Below are 20,796 nucleotides of genomic sequence, written 5' to 3' on the forward strand. Positions count from 1 at the left end.
GCATGTGGATGTGTATAGAAACTTTATGTGTAATTACCAAAACTTGGAAGCCACCAAGGTGCCCTTCAGTAAGTGGATGGATAAACAAACTGTGGTCCATCCAGTCAATGGACTAAACTTTAGAGCTAAAGCGAAATGAGCTATCAAGCCCCAAAAAGACACGGAGGAACCTTAAGTTCACATCACTAAGTGGAAGAAGCCAATGTGAGGAAGGTGCGTCCTGTGTGACTCCAACTCTGTGATGCTCTGGAAATGGAAAGCTACGGAGACAGTAAGAGGACCCGTGGCTGCCCGGGCTGGGGGAGGAGGGGTGAATGAACGGAGCACAGAAGACTCTGGGCAGCGAAGCGCCTGTGCATGAGACTGACGGCAGGGACGTCACCACACGTTCGTCCAAGCCCACGGGACGCACACCTGCTCATCACAGCTCTCGGAGCAAGAACCTCATGTGCAGCGACTCTGGGCGGTAACGATGTGCAGCGGAGTTCACTGACTGCAGCCCACGTGCCAGCCTCTGGGGGAGGCTGAGGGGGATGGAGGGTGGGGGAGAGGCGCAGGGAGATCTCTGTACCTTCCTCTCAGTTTTGCTGTGAACCTGAAACTGCTCTAAAAAAATAAACTCTTTTTAAAAATTGATAAAATAGAAGATAGAACAGAGAGCAAGAGTGTCAGCATGACCAGAGCCGGGGCTCTGAAACGATCCTTCCATGCGTAATTTAAAATCCCAACGGTGCCTCGCATGGGACCCGACAAGCGGAGGCACATTCAAAACACACCTGAAGAACAAAGACAAGACGAGGCCTCCGACCTCTCCGGGCATCGCGGAGACGCCGTGATGCTCACGCGGGCAGGCAACCTGGCCGACGGAACAAGACCAGAGGCCACGTGCCAGGGGCCACCGCAGACCCCGAGGAAAGGGGGCCCTCCTGTACTTGGGGGGAGGGGGCTGGGTCCCTCCTCGCACCACTTACAAAAGCCCACTCTCGGGGGGTCAGAGATGTCGATGGGAACTGCACAACTTCAAAATCTTTGGAAGAGAATGTTGGAGGTTTTGGAGGTAACTATGCTTTACAATTTTAATGAACAGGATGTCAGTGGAACACCTGGGAAAGAAACCTCACAGCAGCCCTGTTGGTAACGTGGAAACCCAGCGCCCGGGAGAAGCAAACAGCGGGGCCCGAGGCGTCCACTCAAGTAAGGACAGCTGCCACGTGTGGCCCCCCTCAGAGGCACACCCTGCGCAGAAGCCGTCGTCCCCAAGACCCTGTTGCCCCCGACTCCTCCTCAGAGAGCTCAGGACAAGCCGAGCCAGGCCCTGCGAGGGCAGAGCAGAGGGGGCTTGGCAGGGGCCAGCTCCCTGCAGCTTCCATCCTCTTGCAGGTTCTGTAAGTGACCAGCAGGGGGCGCCGGTGCAACAGAGAAGGACCGTGGGACCCGCCCCTCCAGGTGGCTCAGGCCTGGGCACCCTCGGGCACCCCGCGCCCTCCCCAGTGTCCATGGAGGCCTTTTCACAGAGACGGAGGCCGGCCAGGGGAAGCTCAGGTTCAGCGGGGAAACCATGAACCCCACAGCCCATCCCACCTGTGCCTCTCGCTCTGCTTCCCCAGGGCTGCCGCTGAGCAGTCAGGACAGAGTCCTCTGGACACTCTAGGGGTCACTCTGAGAAGCCGGCTCCCCCCAGGCCCCCCGCCCGATTTCTCCATGGGAAGGGGGAGGGGCAGGGGCGGCTGCTGCCATGACGGGCTCCAACCCGGGCCCTGGGCCGCTCCGAGCCTCACCTGCGCGGGGCCGTCCAGCTCCTCCCCAGCCAGGCTGCGCCCCACGGCCTCCTCCAGCGGCGCAGCGGCTAGTGCCACCGCGCGTTCCAGGCGCTCCAGCATCTGCTTCTTGTCGGGGTCCGTGGTCTCGTTCAGTTTTACAGAGAAGGGCTGCCACCACAGGGAGAGGTCACCGTTAGCCACCTCCTGCCCAGTGGCACCCCAGGCCCAAGGCCGACTCCACACGCCCGAGGCCACTTTTGCCCCCGCCCGTGGGGACACAGGGGTCCAAGTCTGCACGAGGGGCGCCCTGCTCTTCCCAAGCGGCTGAGTGACCCCACAGCCTGGCCTGGGTGGTGCTGGTGCGGCCTCCGGGTCTCGATGTGAACCGGGGGTGACAGCAGAGCTCCTAAGGCCGCACTCGGGACACACAGTGTCACCCGGGACTCAGGGACTTGCCTCCACCACGAAGGCGCCACCGCCCGGGGGCCTCCCCTCGCTGGCCTAGAAGACTGCTAAGCTCTCATTTTAGCCCGATTTTTGCTTCCAGAGATAAAACTTCACAAGCACAATAGTAATTATCACTGTAATTACTAAAAACAACAAAAGGCCTTCTTCTAATCTCACTATGTAACACAACAATCTGTGACACCATTTATCCATAATGAAAATACTAAATTGGGAAGAACCAATGTCTTCAAATAATCCTGAAAATGCCCAGCACCACCGATTTAACGGGCTTGGCACAGCTTCTGCGTCTCAGTCAAGCACACATGGTTGGGCTGTGACCTCCAGGTGGATGACTGGATGCTCATCTCACCGGCTCCAGGACCAGTCCTGCACCCTCCCCTGTGGCAGGGACAGTCACCCACACTGCGCCCTGCCCGTGGGCCAGGGCAGCACTGTGACTGAGACCCCGGTGACCTTGGTGGGGCCGGCTATAGTGGCGCCCACTTGTGAAGCCCGCTGAGGACAGCTGCTGCCAACCCGAGCTGTGCGAGTGGCCAAAGGCCTGGCCTGGGGACGCGGAGTGGGTGGGCCCACCTTCAGGGCAGCGCGCACGTCCTCCAGGAGCTGTGCCGCCTGGGGCGGCTTCTGCCGGTACCGCTCAAACAGGTGGTTCTGCCGGGCCCTCTTGATGATCTGGGGGCAGAGAAGGGAGATGGGGGTTGGCTCAGCACCTGCTTCGTCCCTGCGCGGCAGTCACTTGGAGTAAGGGGTGGCCGCAGATGCCAGCCGGGCCACGTCCCCCACGCGCCAGCGGTGCCTGAGCTCCACGCCTCCTGGAGCTGAGACCGTCCTGACGACCTTCCCGATGCTGGGAGACCGGCCGGCCCAGCTGTGCGCCACGCACACGATGGCACGCTGCCCAGGTCTTCCCTCCCACGCACCGCGTGTTATAACATTTATTGAACTTGGTCCCTGAGCCTGCAGGGCTCCAGCAGCACTGAAACAGCCGAGTACGCGACAACATCACCCGCAGACGGACGTGATTCACAGACTGGATTCAACGTGCATGAGGGCGCAGCCCGGGCTGGGCCTGCACGCTTCACTCACTTCCCCGACGTCACTTCCCCCTTGTGCGCCCCCGGCACTTAACCTTTCATCCTGAAAACCCCCTTTACCTTGTCATCGACGTCTGTGATGTTCATGCAGTAAAAGACGTCAAACTTGAAGTAGTCCCTCAGCACTCTTCTCAAGATATCAAAGGAGATGTAGGACCTACAGTGATGAAAAGACAAGCCTTTCCAAAGGGCACACCACGCACATGGCCTCGGCCTCGCAGTTACACACGCACAGGAGAAAGGGTGCCGTGACACCCCCGACGGCCAGCTACTCGCCCACCGCCCCCGCCCGTGACTGTCAGGGAACCAGCACCCGGCCCTCCCACCAGAGCCACAGGACAGGGTGGCCTTCAGGCTCCTGGCGACAAGTGTCTGGCCAGAGCCCAGGAGGGGGACTTTCTGGTTATCAGGATTTCTTAATGTTGCCACAGCGAGTGTGGAGTGCTCATGGAATGCAGTTTTCTTTTCTTTTCTGGGGTTTATTTTGGAGGGAGGAGGTGATCAGGTTTGTCCATTTATTTACTGGGACTGAACCCAGGGCCCCGCGCAGGCTAAACAGTCACCCTACCAAGGAGCTACACCCTCCCCACTGCTCTCAAATTTTTAATCTTAAAAACCAGAGAAGGAACGCGCGGCACTGGTTGTCGTTTCAGGCCTCAGGCCCCGGGCAGAGCCGGGTGCTGGGGGAGGGCGGGCCCTACCTGGCGTGCCCCATGTGAGACGCGTCGTAGACGGTCGGCCCGCAGCAGTACCACGTCACCCTTTTCCCATCTTGAGGAACAAACACGTCCTTTGTTAGAAACGAAGGAGGGACCGTCACCAGAAATGCAGGAGGCACCTGCGGGGCCCGCGCAGCCGTGACACGGGCACGCGGGCTTCTGTGGTTTACACGCTCAACAAGGACAGCTGAGTCTTCCTGAGGAAAGTCGTGTTTGTCTGGGGTGGGGGAGGGGAGCCCAAGGACGCTCCTGAGGCGAGTTCCACGCACCGAGGAGCCCAGGTGGCCAGGCCTCTCCCTCCCCAGGGCTCTACTCCTGTCTGGAGGCTGGTGGTCAAGGAAGCGGATGCTTCTGTTTTTGCTGGAGTCCTCCCTCTTTCACAAGATCAGCTACAGTTTCTTTATCAGGCACCCCCAGGGCTGAGCGCTGAGACTGACTGTATTCCTCCCAGAAGCAATTCCAGAGGCAGCGCTGCTGTCACAGAGGACGGGGTCCGCACTCCGGGAGGAGCCGCCTCGCGGCCAGGACCAGCCAGCGCGCAGCTGTCTTCAGGTGGTCCACCAGTCTCAGCCCAGTTCCGGGGCCGCTGTCGCCAACCAGGCCCATGAGGGGGATCCTGTCTCCTGCCTGCTTAGTGTGCTCGCTGATGGACCCCCAGTCAGCTCGTGGCTGGAGCCCTTTTCAAAATCCCTCAAGCCACTGGCCCCGCCGAGTGAGCCCCGCTCAGGGAGGAGCCGGCTCTGCCTCCTCCCCGACACCTGCTGGGCTCCCAACAGCAACCGGTCCTGCGCCTGCCGCCCTGCTCGGTTTGCCTGGGACATTCGCTGCCACCACGCGTCCCCTCTGAGAGCACGCCATCCCTGGCCTGGCTGTGGAGGGCTGCGAGCACATGTGTGCGGGCAGGGCCCCGGCCCAGCCGGGGCGCTCACTCGTGTGGGGTGTGCCGGGTGTGCCAAGTTCCAGGGCACAGCTCGGCCCCAGCCACACGGGGGACACTTGCTGACTGGCTGAGGGTCAGCAAACCAGCATTATGGACTCCGGCCTGAGCCAGTGAGCGGACCGCCGTTTGTGCTGGGTTGGGCACACGGGCTCCTACAGCGCCGGCTCCGCCCCGCCACCTGAGCCCACCTTACCTTCCTCCGGGTGAGGCTGTTGTACAGGCGGAGCTGGCATGGCTCGGACCTGGCTGGAGGGGACCACTGGGGCTGTGCCCGCCGGCCTTTACCTGCCGAAGAGAGCACAGCTGGTCACACCGCACCAGCCACTTCGCTTCCACGACAGAAGGACTGCGCTCCCAGAAACCACCGTTCTCCAACGGTGCCGCCGTGTCAAACGCAACTGCTTCTCTGTCCTGCCCTGCCCATCCCACTGCCCCGAACCCCACAGGGCGTGAGGAGGCCCACCACATCCACCCCAGCCCCCACCCTCTGCTGGCCCCGGGCACACGGTGCCAGACACGGCTGACTGTAGCGCAGTCCCTAACTCGGGGCTCACACCCTCCCCGGGAGGATGGCCCTCTGTGGAGGGTTCATGGGAAGTGGGACACGGGCCATCTCCAGACACAGAAGCCAGGTTTGGACAGAAAGAGCTGCTGGCTCATGGCTGCAGACAGTCAGTCAGCAGCAGCTGCAGCCCCAGCCCAGCATTCGTCAGCGAGTAGCCGGCCCGCAACTCTACTCTGGTCCCTCCTTGCCCTCCGCAACATGCAGGTGGCTCCCGCGCGCGGCTCTGGCCTAGAGCCTCACGGCTCCACACCAGTTCTTGAAGGCCTTTAGAAGTAGCCTGAGGTCTTCCCCATGCTATGCTCGGGGCTCACGGAGCCGGGCCTCCTCCAGTCACGTTCATCCGGGGCCTCTGCTCTCCCTTCCTCCTGCCGCCAGTCTCCCCTCCCAACCCCCACCCCTCCCTCGAGTCTTGGGGCTGCCCCTGCTGCTCTGGGGGCCCAGCCCACGCTGCCAGCCAGATGAAGGGCAGTCCTTCCACAGTTTGCTCCCTGAGAGCCTGAAGGAGCTAATTACCAAGGTGAGTCTTCACATCCGAAGGCATCCAGTGACGGACCAGCCTCCCCTGGCGCTGCTGCTACACCTGGAACCCAGCCATCCTCCCCCATCCTCACCCAGAGCCAGCTTTGCCTGCACTCCGCCTGCACAGCTGCAGGCGCAGGTGGACACTCTCAGCACTTCCCATCCCTGCCCCACCTCTGTGTCTGCCCTCATGAGACCCAGCACAGGGCCCCCCACCCCGAACCCACCTTGAGCGTGGCCAGCGGGTGGCCGCCCACTGCTTCCCCTGAGGAGTCACTGAGGAATCAGCCTTGGGCCTGGCCATGCACTCCCTAGAGGACACACATAACTGACCAGGGAAGGCGGGGAAGGCGGCTGCGTGTGTGTGTGCGTGTGCACTTACAGGCATGAGTGTGCAGGTGGGCGGAGGAGCGGCAGATTGGGAGGGAGACAGACAGCTACACAGGAGCCCCTGACTCTGGTAGGTGCCCGCGAACTCCCCAGTGGCCACAGACCAGAGGGGGGCAAAGCCCAAGTCCCCGCAGAGGTGAAGTGCTCCCTGAGGTCAGGTACAGCCTTGCAGGTTCACTGTCAACGCAGCAAACAGCCCTGAAGGACACTGCTGGTCCAGGATGCGCTGGCTCGCTCCGCCCTGCTACGACTCCATCCACGCCTCTCCTCACTTAGATGCTGCAGCTCCCGACACAGGGACCGAGCTGCCCCCCCGGGATGACTGGGGACAAGGGTGGGCGCTGCCCACACGCGGACGTGACCCTGACAACCATGGGGCTGGCCCTAAACCGGAGGGGCGCGGGGTTCACAGGACTGAAGGCTCATCTGAGAAGATGGTGGTGACAGGACACGGCTGAGGGTGCAGCCAGGGACCTGGCCAGGGGACACTGTCCTGGACAACAGGTCCCACTAGGTCTTTCCAGCTCGCAGAGGGCCGCTCCCGCCACAAGGCCGGGAGAGTCCAAGGAAGTCAGCACACACGATTCCCATCTGCCAAAGGGAGAGACCCGGAGATGTTACCCAGGGACCCTCGGTTTGATGAGAAGGAACTGTCACCAGAGTCCCCTTCCACTGCCAACTGCCCCGGCGCCCTGGGCACTGACTGTCTCCCTGAGCCTCCCGCAGACCAACCGTGCCTGTCCGCCATCCTGGTTTCTGTCTGAAACACTGACACGCCTCCGTTCACCCAGCACACGCCATCCAGCCCCGGCCCCATCCAGGGCAGGCAGTCCCTGTGGCGAAACCAATCCCTGACCCGCGGCAACAAAACCAGAACATGAGGCTCAGAGACGCCTTGGGAACGAGGCTCCAGGAAGAGACGGAAGGAGACACACCAGCCGGCGTCCCACGAGGCTCCAGGAAGAGACAGAAGGAGACACACCAGCCGGCGTCCCCCGGGGCGTTGTGCCCACCTTGGCCTCGGGGCAGAAGCAGCACAAAGGTTCACAGCCCTAAAGACCCGCCCAGCCTCTGACAGACCCACACGTCTTCCTCAGTGAAGAGCAGGCCCTGAAGTTCCTCCCTCGGGGTACCAGTAGGGGGATGGGGCCGGCAGCAGAGGGAGCCCCGGGAAGGAGGAGCCAACTGGACTGAGCCCCGTTTGCTCTGGGCCAGGGGCACTCACACAGACACAGCGAGGCTGGAGGCCCTGAGCAGAGTGCACCCTCCCTGCAGGTCGACAAGATGGAGAGGGGGCGGGATAAGGAGCAGAGGGACGGGGCCTCAGGCAGAGCCGTGGTCCCGCTTTCTGCATCTGAGAGGCCTCCTTGAGCTGCCAAGGGCCCTGGCCATGGGCAGATGCGGAGGCACGAGAGGCACAGGGGCACAGACTGAGGGACGGCAGAGAGGATGGTGATGAGCTGGTCACAGGCTCCCCGGTGCTGAGGGGGTGCCCAGCAGTCGAGGGGACTTGGAAGCAGGAGCAGGACACGGAAGGAAGGCAAGTGGGGTGCTGGGGACCGAGGGGCTGGAAGAGGGGGCACTCCCGCCCGGGACAGACTTGAGAGACGTCTGAGATGGGGCAGTGATGCCAGGAGGCAGATGCTCGGACATCATCCCAGGGACGTCACCGAGGACACGGACGCAGAGTGTCTGGCCTCCACTCGCAGGCTGATCGACCTCACACCTGCCACCCAGGGTCCCTGCTGGCCTCCCAGGTGTGTAGGTGGGGAGGGGACGTGGAAGTGAAGGAGGTGGGTAACCCATCTGTGTCGTCCTGGGAGCCTGCCTTTCCCCGCAGGCCTCGAGCAGCCACACCCACCCGCAGGGCACGCTGGGGGTTGGCCAGAGACCCGTTTACCTCCTGGTGCTGCCAACCACGTGTGCCTGCTTCGTTCTCCCCACCAGTGCCCTGCTCGGAGCACCAGACAGCCCACTGCCAAGGCTCAGAACCCTGACTCCCCCGATCCCCGCCCCCGGAGGCCATGCCTTGAGAGGTGGGACCTGGGGGACAACCTGACACCTGAGCCCTTCAGAGAGAAGGCACCGGGCACCACCGACGTCAACTGGGTCACTGCCTGCACGCACAGGGAGGGGACCTCCTGCACAGCAAGACTCCCACCCGATGACAGGAAAGGGGCGTCTGCTGCAGGTGATCCAGAAAACCAGCGCCCCCCACCCCCACCCCGCCGCAGCAGACGCAGGCGCTGAAACTTCTGGCTGAAAGAATCTGAAAAAGGCCCCCGGAGGCTGCCCGGCCAGCAGGGACCACTGAGGTGGCATGTGGCAGCCTCTGGCTGAAGGGGGCGCAGGCCCGAAGCCCCCCAAGAGGAAACCCAGCTGCTCGAGGGCATCAGCGATTATGGGAGAAGCACCTCGACTTGTCAAAGAGAGACACCCAGGCACCGAGCCCCGGGACTTTGAGAGGTACCCCCAAAGTAGCCAGGGCCAGGCCGCCACAGGCGCACGTGACTGCTCTTCTCTCAAAGCCCAGAAACACCCTCTTTCTGGTTTCCAAAAAGTTCATGTTAATGAGGACTGCTTCAGGACTCAACAATTCTAAATCTGGTGGACACATGCCCTGCCATCTGAGGGAAAGAAAAAGAAAAAGAAGCAAAGCAAATTCAGGTCACAAAAGGAATGAGCTGAACACCAAGGCCAGTTCTCTGGGCAGCGAACACCCCTGGCAGCTCTGCACCCGCCCCCAACCCAGCCAGCTTCTCTGGGTCTCATCCTAACCTCCACTCGGGAGACGCTGGCCGGCCCACCAGGCTGCGTGCTCACATGCTGGACGGGAGCCAGCCCCGTGGTCTCCTCCGGGGCACTGCTGCCCACCAGGCCATGCACCTATGGGGCCCTGATGGAGGAGGCCCTGACCGTGCAGGGCCACTGTGGGGAGCAGTTCTGCTACTCACTTGCTTGAAGCCCACAGGGCTGGCCTGTGGCGTGGGGGCCCAGGATCGCCTGTATGTGCCTGAACCACCGAGCCACGTGGAAGAGCTGTGCGTCGGTGGGAGGGGCCGAGAGCTGCCTGAATGCGTCCAGGTCCGCCTGGGACAGGCAGTACCCCCGGACATAGCTACGCGTGCTGAGATGCTCGTTCAGGGCCCGCACCCTGGCTGCCTCGTCACTAATGCTCAGGATGGACCTGTAGTCGGGAGCTGCAAAGACAGAGGCACGTGGGTCAGTGTGGATGGAGGCCTGGGGTAGTCCAGAATGACACGGGGACCAGGGTCACCTTTCTCGGATGGGATATGTCCAGAATAGGCAACTCAACTAAGAACGCAGACCAGTGGGTGCCCAGGGCTGTGGGGGGCGGGGAGCGACTGCCTATGGGGCTCCGGGGTAGGGCGATGAAAACAGTTCGGAACTCAACAGAGATGGTGACTGCACAATATTGTCACTGCATCAAGTGCCACCAAAATGCTCACTTTAAAATGGTTCATTTTGAGGAGGAGGAGGGTAGAGCTCAGTGGTAGAGCACGTGCTTATATGCACGAGGTCCTGGGTTCAATCCCCAGTACCTCCAGTTAAAAAAGGAAAAAGAAAATGGTTCATTTTATGTTTGGTGGTTTTCACCTCAGTTGAGGAGGAACACACCCGCCCCCTGAGCACTGGTCTGCCTCCCTCCCAGAGCCAGGAGGCTGGAGCTGACCAGTCCCCAGGTGGGCGACGGGGGCGGGGTGGGGGAACTGCAGAACGCTCCGTCCACCTCCGTCTACACCCGGCACCAGGCTGGCTGCAAGCAGCCAAGGCTGAGCTCCGAGGAGGACTGCAGCCCCTCAGCCCCCTGCCTGGAGACCCAACATTCCGCCCACACCTGGCCCAGGCCCCGCCCCCTTTCCGGGGGCAGTTACCGAGGACAACTGTCACTGTCTATCTCAGGGACATGAGGCCACTCCCCTGCCATGGAATCATCAGGAAACATGGGTCCTTGGATCCCCTCTGAGACAGTGAAAGAGGACAGGCGGGCCTGGGCCCCCTGCTCTCCTTTGAGGGGTTCACCTCGGGCCCCCGCCTCACGGCTTCAGTGGAAACTAACAGGACGGTCTCTTCCCGCAAAGTGAAATCCCCAGAGGAGGCAGCAGCTGCCAAGGGGGCCCCGAGCACCGGGAAAACCTAACTCTACACAGACTCCTTGGCAGCAGCTTCCTTCCAGGGAATGTCTGCATCACTGGCGTGGTCCCAGCAGCCCTGTCACTGTCAGGACCTGAGAAGCCATCTCCTTTCTCATGAGGGAGAAAATGAAGTTCACGGAAGGTCATCAGGGACCTGCCAGAGGTGTGGGCAGAGCTGAGGGGTGGGCCACGTCCCGGTAGGGGCTCTCAGACTGCCCTCGGGAAGCGGTTCTCCTGACAGGGACCCTCCGAATCCCCACACCCGTCTCAGGCATCTCTGGTGCAGCCACCTGTGCCCGGACCGAGCGGGCGGGAGGCAGGGGGACCAGGCAGAGGTGACAGCCCTGCTCTGAGAAGCTGCGTGGACTTCCACGCCCCCTGCCCTCACCCCAAGAACAGCACCTGGACGCACAGACTGCCCCGGGGACTCACCAGACCCTGCCCGCGACCCTCCGGGGTGAGCGCGCTCACGGGGGAGGGGTGTGGGGGGTTCCCTCCTTTTTCTTCTGCTCACATGTTGCACAAGCGTGTTATTTGTATGAGAAAGATGTGTCAAACTTCCCAGCAACAGCGTGGCTTTCAGGCGCTAATGGAGTAGTTCAGGGGGCTTTGGGGGCAGCGGGGTCTGCACCCCTCACTGCTGGCAGCTCCCCGCCGGTGCCGAGATCCGCTCGGGCTCCTCCCCTCGTGGGGAAAACACGCACACAACATGGTCATCTTCAGGAAAGCCGTGTCCCTGGATCCCCTCTGAGCCAGGGAAGGAGACGGTAAAGATGTGGCCATCAGGGACATCGCACTTGCCAACTGTGTGCCACACGCTGGGCTCACAGCCAGTGCCACCCGCTTGTCATCATCATCATTACGACCACTGCTGTGTTGTTAGTATCATCATCATCATCGTTGCCCCGGAGGAGGTTACCCAGGGATCAGGCACAGTTAAAATGCCCAGTCTGGGGCAGGAGGGGCAGTGCCCAGTCAGGGGACGGGCTCCCAGGCTGCAGGGCGGAGGTGGACAGTCCCCGGGGTGAAGGCGGCAGCTGCGTTCAAGTGGATGTTGAGGACACAGATTAAACGCAGGTCAGCTCTCAAGTGCCGTGGTTGTGCGCCAGACCGCGGTCTGCCTGTCAGCCTGTGATGCCCAGAGGTGAGAGGCTCTGGGACAGGGGACCCCTCAACACGGAGCCTCATGCACCCACATGCAGACAGCAAACTCCAGTGCACAGCCACGGCCAGGCCACCTGCGGTTCCACTCAGAAACACACCGCAGGAGACACACATTCTGCCTGCGGAACACATGCACCGATACCACAGTTTAGAAAGCCAAAGTCCTTATGACAAGTTTACAAACTACACAAATGCAGGAACCAGGTGATAAGCAGGCAGATAAGGAGCCAAAGCCACAGCAAGGGAGCCGCAGTCGAGATGTGAGTCCACCAGCCATCACCTCCCCAGCCCCTTCCCGTCAGCACTGACACCTGCTCTCCGCCTACCTCCTCCCTTCCGCCTCCTCCTCCCCATCCAGTCAGCTCATGCTGCCCTCATGCTACCAGCTCAGGCGTGCTCCAGCTCAGAGGTGCTCCATGGCGAGGGCAGCATGGGGAGCTCCTGGAAGCACATGTTCAGGCCCAGCTGAGACCTTTGTAATTGGAACCTGAAGGTGGCCAGCTCCCCATGGGCCCATGCCCTGCACCAGGGCTCGCAGACCTCAGCGTGCGGACCCCGTCACTGCAGGTCCGCCTGTCTACCAAGCTCCCAGGCCGGGTCTGTTTCCATTCCAAAGACCAGCCTGGGCTCAGCGGAGGTCTGCACCCCTCCCTTGCTTCCTGGCCACGTGCACCCCTGCTCTCTGACACCTGGCGCCAATGCCACCCACTCCAGGAACCGAGGCGCCCCTCCCACCAGCCAAAGTCCCCTCAGCGCTCTCCAGCCCCCACCTCTCTCCTGTGTGCCAGCCCTGAAGTCCAGCTGCTACTTGGCCACGGGCTGTTCCCCAGCATCACGTCTCACTCCCAAACACGGGTACAATTCCAGGGAATGGCAGGGCCACCTTTCCCGCCAGGTCTGAAGCTGGCCACCTCTGATTCTCACTCCTCAGGGCAAACCCAGCAGTGAGCCTGGTCCTCCCAAGCCGCCAGCTTCTCCTGTCCCCGCTGCCACTCCGGTCACCACTGTCTTGGGTGTTCCTGGTGTCCCTGCCTCAGTCCACATGGGGGAGGGGGCAGATAACCTTCCAAAACCCAAATTCCAACAAGGCACTCAGAGCCCTTGCAGACCCCTCCCCATGGCCCATTCCCAGCCCTGCCGCCCTCTGGCCTCATTGGAACTTGATGGAAAGCAAGGCAGCAGGCTCTGGCCCTCAGGTCTCAGGGCACGCAGTGCTCTGTGCCAGGAGCCCCACTCCTGCTCTTGCTCTGGGCTCAGCTTCCAGCCCCTCTTGGGAGCCTCCTGCCCCACGCCGTGGCCGGGCCCTTCCTCAGGAGCAGGATGCAGGGGGCTCCCAAGACCCAGGCCCTCCATCTCCAGGCTCTGGGACTGAGCATGGCCAGCAGATTGATGCCCGGAGAGCTGCCCACATGTGTCCCTGCCCTCCATCCTGCCAGAGTGACAGACAGCTGGCACAGGAGGATGTGGCCAATGATGGAGCCACAGAGGGGAGGGGCCCGGCCTCTGAACCACCTCCCTGGACGCAGCCTACCAGCAGCACGTGAGGTGGGAAATGACCCAGAGAGGAACGGCCCAGCCACCCTCAGAGGCTCTGGGTTCTGTGCACCACCCACCCCGTCCCCGCTGGATGCAAAGTCCGGGGAGGCTGAGACACCCCACCGCTGTCCCTCCAGGACCTGGCAGAGCTGATGCTGAAGCCCATTTACTGAATAAACAGAACGTGACAGATCTTCTCAGGGACACTGGAAACACTGTAACCTCCACCCCGAGGGCACAATCTCTCACAACTCTTAACAAAGTCAATACCGGGGAACCTGAGTTCATACATGAGCCAGTATCTGTGGTCTATAAATAGGTCCATTTCATTTTTCTGTGGGAGACACAGGAAGTATCAGCTCCACCCTGTGGTCTGCCTGGACCCGCTCTGGAACTGGGGCGCTTAGTGTCACTCTGACCAGTTATCAGAGGCCGCACGGTATAGTCTAGGCCCCTTCTGCAGCCACACAGGCTCTGGCTAGCTGTGTGACCTTGGACAAATCACTTAACTTCTCTGAATCTCAGGATTCTTGCCTGGACAGGAAGATAAGGGCAGTATCGACCACAAAGGGTTGCTTTGAGGATTACAGGCCCTCGCAGATGTATTTAGACCAGAGCCTGGCACAGATTCATGCTGAGAAAAATGCCAGCTGTATGATTATCACGAAGGACTTTTGAATTAGACTCTATAAAAAATGAAACCGCAAGTCTGACCTAACATGCGCCCACTGCAGAGAGCCCCAATCTGCAGGGGAAGGCCTCTGAGATGAACTCCATCCACCCTGGGGTCCCCAGACTCCACACTCATCTCTCTAAGACAACCCAAACTTGGAACAGGTCACATGACTTCAAGCTCCAAAGAAGCTGTAGCCCCACTGGCATCGCAGGGGACCAAACAGGTGTTCTGAATCAACTTAAGGAAGATGATGTGAAGTGAAAAGGACTTTCTTCATGAGGGCCTCCTTGGAAAGTCTGGGAAGGTGCTCACTTTCCAGGAATCCAAACTCGAGAGTAAAAAGCATTCAGCAACTGGAAACCAGGAATATCCAGAATGGTTCTGTGACGCCTTTACCGCTTCACTGTACCTCCTGTTTCCTCGGGATGGCCACAGGTTCTGGCCTTTGGGGGGGCCCTAGGGACAGTGTGTATTGGGGTAGAGGGAGGGAGCAGCAGCAGTGAAGCCAGAGCAGGCGGGCTATGCCCTGGTGCAGAGTGCAGGCTAGGAGATGTCCTCCTAAATTTGAGGACTAGGAAAATCTGTCAGCTGCCCAGACATCCTGAGGGGTGCATCCTAACCCACATACCAAGCTCCAAAAACAGGCCAATTCTTACCAAGGCTCTGAAAACCTCAAGTTCTGAAGCACTTTAAAAATCCAAAACATAAAAACCTAAGATGTCATCTATGTCCACAAATGAACCCAAAACACACTTCCATTAAAAAAAAAAAAAGGAAGCAAGAAAAAGAAAAAAACCCCAAAGGCTCCGCTTTCAAGCCTGACACAGTGCCTATTCCATCCCTATCCTAAATCCTCTATCCCTCCCGACCCCTCGAACCCCCACGACACCCTCTGAGCTGGGGCATGCTACCCCGCTGGAGGGAAGGAAGGGGCAAATCTGGGACCCCAGTGGGCTGTCAACCACACTGCTATTTCACCGGAGTCTAGGTGGACTTCTGAGGGCCTGGTTCCGTGGTGGGGGTAGGGGGCCCGGAGTCGGTGCTGCAATCCAGGCACACCTGTCAGGGGGACTGTGGGGGTGCCTGGCAGGTAGGTACCGGTGTGTGACAGCAGCCCTGTCATCAGGGGGCTCCTACGTCACTGGGTTACCCAGGCAGTCAGAGCTCCCCATCTGGAACCCCAGTAGCATGGGGGACCAGCGGGTGCCAAGGAAGCCTGTGCAGCCCACAGGGCACAGCCAGGAGAATGAAAGCCATACACTGAGAGTTCTTCCTGCACAAAGTTTGCTCCAGAATTAAGAATTTCGGGACAACCACCGGTCTGTCTGGCACCTAAAACCTTGCTTGAGGGAGGGTGAGGAAAGACTCATTGGAGTCTGCCTGTGGGCGGCTTGTCTACCGGCTGGTGACATGAGTGACCCGGGTGGGCAGAGCCAGAGTTGCTCCCGGAAACTCCCAGGCGGTAATAAAGTGGGGCAATAACGCTCTGAACAGGCAGCTCCCAATGGCTACTGTTCGCGGCCGCAGATGAAAGCCTTCGTAAAACCCCAAGCCTTTCATGTGTGTGCGCGTACCCCCGCTTCCTCGGCCCCATTTTCCTAAATGCCAACCTCATGCGCCCTCCGCCCACCCAGGGTGCTGCCCGGGCTGGGAGGAACCCAAAACAACCCTCGGGCTGTGGCTGTCCCGACTCTGGGGCGCGGGAGGGGGCGAGGTCTGGACCAGGGACCGGCGCGGGAAACGCAGGGCCGCCTTCCGGGGTTGGGGCGCAAGACAACCAGGGCACAACCCAAGGAGGTGGCTGAGGCTGAGGAGCGGGTGGCCTCGGCAGAGGCGGGTCGGGCCGGGTACCCGCGGGGATGGAGGAGCGGAGCCCGGCCGAAGGGACCCGGGGGTCGCGCGCATGCCTCGCCCTCTGCCAGTCCCGCTACCCGCCCCCTCGGGGACCTGGCTCCCCTCAGATCCGGGTCGCCTCTCCGCTCCGGGAACCCGCGCCCCTCAGGCCCGGGGCCGCCCCCGCCCGCCCCGCCACGCGCACTCACCCTGCTCCGCGGAGGAACCTGCCATCGTTGGAATCCCGCACCGGCGACCACGGCGACAGCTTCCCAGAATCTGATGCAACCATCGTCCCGGAAGTCCCGCCTCGCGCCCGGCCCGCCTTCCGGGACACGCCCGGTCGCTAGGCAACCGCGGCGGGCTCGGGACGCCGCCGGCCCGGAGCATGCTGGGAGTTGTGGTTCTTACTGCGCTGCTTCCCGGGCTTAGGAGCATCGCAGGGGCCAGCGTTCTGTGTACGGAACCGGGACCAGGCCCGGGTCCAGCCCGGGCACGGGGCTCCGGGTGGAGGTCGCAGCCTCACCGCGGGGAGACGGGCCTGAAAGGCCGATCATCTCATGCCTGGGTGTTGAAGTTAGCACTGCACCAAGTGCTGTGGCCACCAGCTCCAGCCTCCCAGGGTCCAGGAGGGAGGACCAGTAGGACAGAGGCTTAGAGAGGGGACTGGGGATGGGTGGGAAGTGCATTCTGTGCGGAGGGGACTGTCCTGCAAATGAACCCAACAGAGAGCACGCCACTGAGAAGTTCAGCATGACCACGGGACATGCTGGAACAGCCCTGGTGAGAGATGGGGCTTGGGGCACGGGCGAGGGCTGGCTCTCCTGGAAGCATCTTGTAAACAAAGTCAAAAATGGCAGGTGGGGAGGGTATAGCTCAGTGGTAGAGCGCATGCTTAACATGCAGAAGGTCCTGGGTTCAATCTCCAGTACCTACCTATAAATAAATAAACCTAACTACCTTCCCCACCAAAAGAAAGAATGGCAGAGATCCACAGGAGAGTTTAGACAGGGGTGGGCATGGCTGGATTTCTGCTTTAAACACGGGAGGCAGCAGGCGCTGGGATGTGGGGGGATAAGGGAGCTGTGGGGCTGGAGATGACACCCCAGTTTCTGGACTGAGGGAGACTGACTGGTGGCTGTGGCATTTACTTCAATGATGAACTTGAAGTTGAAGATGTGCTGGGTGAAAGTAGGCAGCTGATTTGTGTTTCCAGGACTGTTGATGTTGGGTAGGAAAGAGGGGGCAGTGTAGGGCTCACATTCTGAGCTCAACCATGGATGGAGACCCTGGAGACACCACAAACCAGAAGGAGTAGAGGCTTCTCAGGCCTTAAATCTCCGTTTCAGAGCCCCTCACCCCACAGTACATTGTTGTGACCCATGCTTTATTCTGTGCAAGACACCACCTCCCAGGGACATCGCACTCAAGGTTCTGCACTCACAGGGAATGGGAAGAAATGCCATTTAGGATAGAAATTCTATCAGGAAAGGAAAAGTTATAAAACCGTGTATTGCTGTATTGTACAATCTTTTGGCAAAAGAGTACCTTTGGCATTAATACTTTGAAAAGCTTAAGGTATTTCTCCAGAGAATTATGCTAAATGGAAGAAAAAACCCTCAAGACATTACATACTGTATGATTCCAGTCATTTAACATGTTGAAACAGCAAAATCATAAAAAGAAAGGACTAGTGAACAGCAGAAGTGAACACAGGAAGAAGGTGGGTGTGACTATAAAAGGACCCAGTGATGATGGAGACGTTCTGTGTACTGACTGTCGATGCCAATACTCGGGCTGTGTGTGACTTTGTACCACAATTTTCACAAAACTTTATAATTTCAGGAACTGGGTAAAGGAGAAGGAGATCTCTCTATATATATATTTGAGGGGGGTGGTAATTAGGTTTATGTATTTTTTTAGTGGACGCACTGAGGATTGAACCCAGGATCTCATGTATGCTTGGCAGGCTCTCTACCACTAAGCTATCCCCTCCCCTCTCTATATTATTTCTTCCAGCTGCTTGTAAATATATGATTATCTCAAAATAAAAAGTTTATAGTGATATCTATTCCTTACAATATAAATAGTTGAACGTACTTAAAAATGGTCTTTGTGACTGTCACCATGACTGACCCTGGCTTGTCCTTCCTGGTTTAGAAAGGTGGGACTTAGTCAAATTCCAGTCTTATCCTCAGTTAGAGGAGCTGAAGGGTAGTCTGAGATTTTTTTTCTTCTTTTTTATTGTAGTGTAGTTGATTTACCATGTTGTGTTAGTTTCACGTGTATGGCGGTTATATATATATACCTGAATATATATATTCTTTTTCAGATTCTTTTCTATTATAGGTTATTACAAAATATTGAACCCAGTTCCCTGTGCTATATACAAAGTACGATCTTGTTGTATATCTGTTTCATATAGAGTAGTTTGTATCTGCTAATCCCAAACTCCTAATTTAAACCTCCTTCCCTCTTTGGTAACCATAAGTTTGTTTTCAATGGCTGTGAGTCTGTTTCTGTTCTGTAAATAAGTTCATTTGTGTTCTATTTTATATTCCACAAATAAGTGATACCATATGATATTTGTCTTTCTCTGTCTGACTGACTTCACTTCTTATGATAATCTCTAGGTCTGTCCATGTTGCTGCAAATGGCATTGTTTCATTCTTTTCATGGCTGAGTAGTATTCCACTGAATATATGTACATTTTCTTTATCCAGTCATGTGTCCATGGACATTTATTTTGCTTCCATGTCTTGGCTATTGTAAATAGTGGTGCCATGAACATTGGCGTGCATGCGTCTTTTCAAATTAGAGTTTACTCAGGATATATGCTCAGGATCGGGATTGCTCATTAATAGGGTAACTGTATTTTCAGTTTTTTTAAGGAACTGCCATACTGTTTTCCATCATGGCTGCACCAAATTATATTCCCACCAACAGTGTAGGAAGGTTCCTTTTTCTTCACACCCTCCCCAGCATGTATTATTTGTAGACATTTTCATGATGGCCCTTCTGACCATTGTGAGGTGATACCTCATTGTGGGTTTGATTTGCATTTCTCTGTAATTAGCAATGTGGAGCATCTTTTCATGTGCCTATTGGCCATCTGTATGTCTTCTCTGGAGAAATGTTTATTTAGGGCTTCTGCCTATTTTCTGATTGGATAGTCAGGTCCCAGTGTGAGCCAGGTGTGACTCATGTCTGTGACTGCTCAAAGTGGCCCGTGGGTTTCCTGTCATCGACTTGCTCATACATATTTATGGGGCACCTGGTCAGTGCCACGCCCGGTTCTAGGTCATGGAGACATCACAGTGACCTGAGATCAAGGAGATGGTAGGGGCAGAAAGACAACAACCAAACCCTCCTGGCCTCGGCGCCTGGGGAGAGCGTCCGAGAAACGTGAGCCCGGGAATGCCACCTCTGCCACACTGGCCACAGCTCACGCCCCGGACTCACCCGCCCCAGCGCAGAAGCACTTCTGCTTGCATGCGGAACTACCCGCCACCCCACTGGAGGATGTATATGCAGTCTCTCTGGATAAGGGCCACAGCTCCATCGGGATTCAAGAAGTTTCCAATGGGATCAGAACGGGGAAAGCAGCTCCGATCCTGTCCATGCAGGATCATGCTTAATGGAACAATCCTGTGCTAAAAAAGGGTTTATCTGGGTGTCTCTGCCTGCCCACCCAAGATAATGTCAGCAACCAGTTTGTTTACAATATTTTGCAAATATGCATCCTATAGAGGGCAGCCATGAGCTTGAAACTAGAAACATCCTTCCCCAGCTCAGTCCTCCCCCTGCGGGCCAGCTTCTGAGCCTCTTCCAAATTTCCTGGATGTCTGGGTTCCCTTATCACGTCATTTTCATCAAGTCCGATAAACCCCATAGACATCTTCCAGTTACTTTCTGGAGCCTTATGTACAAATTCATAGCAGATCCTATTGGTGGCCGAAAAAAATAAAAACAAAAAAAGGAAGGGTGTTTACACTTCTGGGCGGCGCGTGTAGCATCCTCCGTAACTGCTCCCGGGGCTGCCTCCTAGAGGAGTTTCCATCTTCCCCAGGGCCTGGGGACCAGGCGGCACATCATGGGCCAGGATGTGGGGGGCCAGCTCAGATGATTCCTCAGGAGGATCCAGGTCCAGGGACCAGGAGACCAAAGTCTGGCCATGACCTGCCGTGTCTCCTGACACATCTGATGCTCATTCATTCCAGGAGACCATGAGCCAGAGAGAAGGAGCCAAGGACCCCGGGAACATCAGAAGCCCCGTGGGAGGAGCGTCTGCTGGGCTCCGCCCTGCTGCCCCTGGGTCGGGCCGAGAGGGCCTGGGGGGTTAGGCCTCCCGCCCAGCCTCGCCCACTGTGACCTCATCTTAACAGAGGACATCTGCATGTGGGACAGGCACATCCCATCTCCGAGCACGGCCCACTCTGAGGCGTGGGAGCTAGGACCTGCACATATGGCTTTGGGAGCACGTCATCCCATCTGCAAGGGGTGTTTGGCCTGAAGTCCCCAAGGACCCCCATGGGAGCAGCGAGCCCGCACAGGTGGCAGCGAGGCTGAGCGGGTCCTGAAGGAGCGTTTGGTCTCCAAACACGGGTCGTGCAGACCCCTGCAGGTGCTGATTTCCACCCTGGACGTGACCCTGAGCTCTGCTGCTCAGACCCTCCGAATGACTAAGGCCCGAGGTCTCTGGTGGTGGGGACACTGGGGCAGCTGCTGAGCAGTCAGGCAAGGACAGAGATTCAGGAAGAGGTCCAGGTGTGGGCGTGGCTGGAGTGGGAGAGCCCTGGCTGCTTCTAGACCCCGCCCCGTCACCTGGGCAGGGCTGGTGCTTCTACTGGGTCTGTGATGGTGCCGGTTTCCCCTGGAGCCCATCTTGAGGATTCTGGTTAGGACCTGCCATGGCAAAGCCACTTCCCACCCCACAGGAGATCCAAAGGAACTGAGAGCACGGGGGTGGGTGGAG

The 20,796-nt window shown here is 58.6% G+C and overlaps 1 protein-coding gene across 4 annotated transcripts in view; it reads right to left on the reverse strand.

Moving 5' to 3' along the window:
* The window catches only part of CARS1 (cysteinyl-tRNA synthetase 1), a 35,498-nt gene extending 19,362 nt beyond the window's left edge, over nt 1-16,136 (reverse strand). For 2 of the 4 annotated variants that reach the window (XM_074371493.1, XM_074371496.1), the window contains exons 1-7: nt 16,031-16,135; nt 9,410-9,655; nt 5,175-5,266; nt 4,024-4,112; nt 3,383-3,479; nt 2,802-2,900; nt 1,779-1,928 (exon numbers count right to left, since the gene is read on the reverse strand). In XM_074371493.1, coding sequence (XP_074227594.1) covers nt 1,779-1,928; nt 2,802-2,900; nt 3,383-3,479; nt 4,024-4,112; nt 5,175-5,266; nt 9,410-9,655; nt 16,031-16,055 — 798 coding nt within the window. In that variant the 5' untranslated portion in view covers nt 16,056-16,135. Of the gene's footprint in view, nt 1-1,778; nt 1,929-2,801; nt 2,901-3,382; nt 3,480-4,023; nt 4,113-5,174; nt 5,267-9,409; nt 9,656-11,044; nt 11,062-16,030 lie in introns of those variants that run through there. The other 2 variants (XM_074371497.1, XM_074371494.1) reach the window with 2 other exon arrangements.
* Between the last annotated feature and the right edge of the window lie 4,660 nt (nt 16,137-20,796).

This window comes from Camelus bactrianus, chromosome 10 (assembly GCF_048773025.1).
Source record: "Camelus bactrianus isolate YW-2024 breed Bactrian camel chromosome 10, ASM4877302v1, whole genome shotgun sequence".
NCBI lineage: Eukaryota > Metazoa > Chordata > Mammalia > Artiodactyla > Camelidae > Camelus > Camelus bactrianus.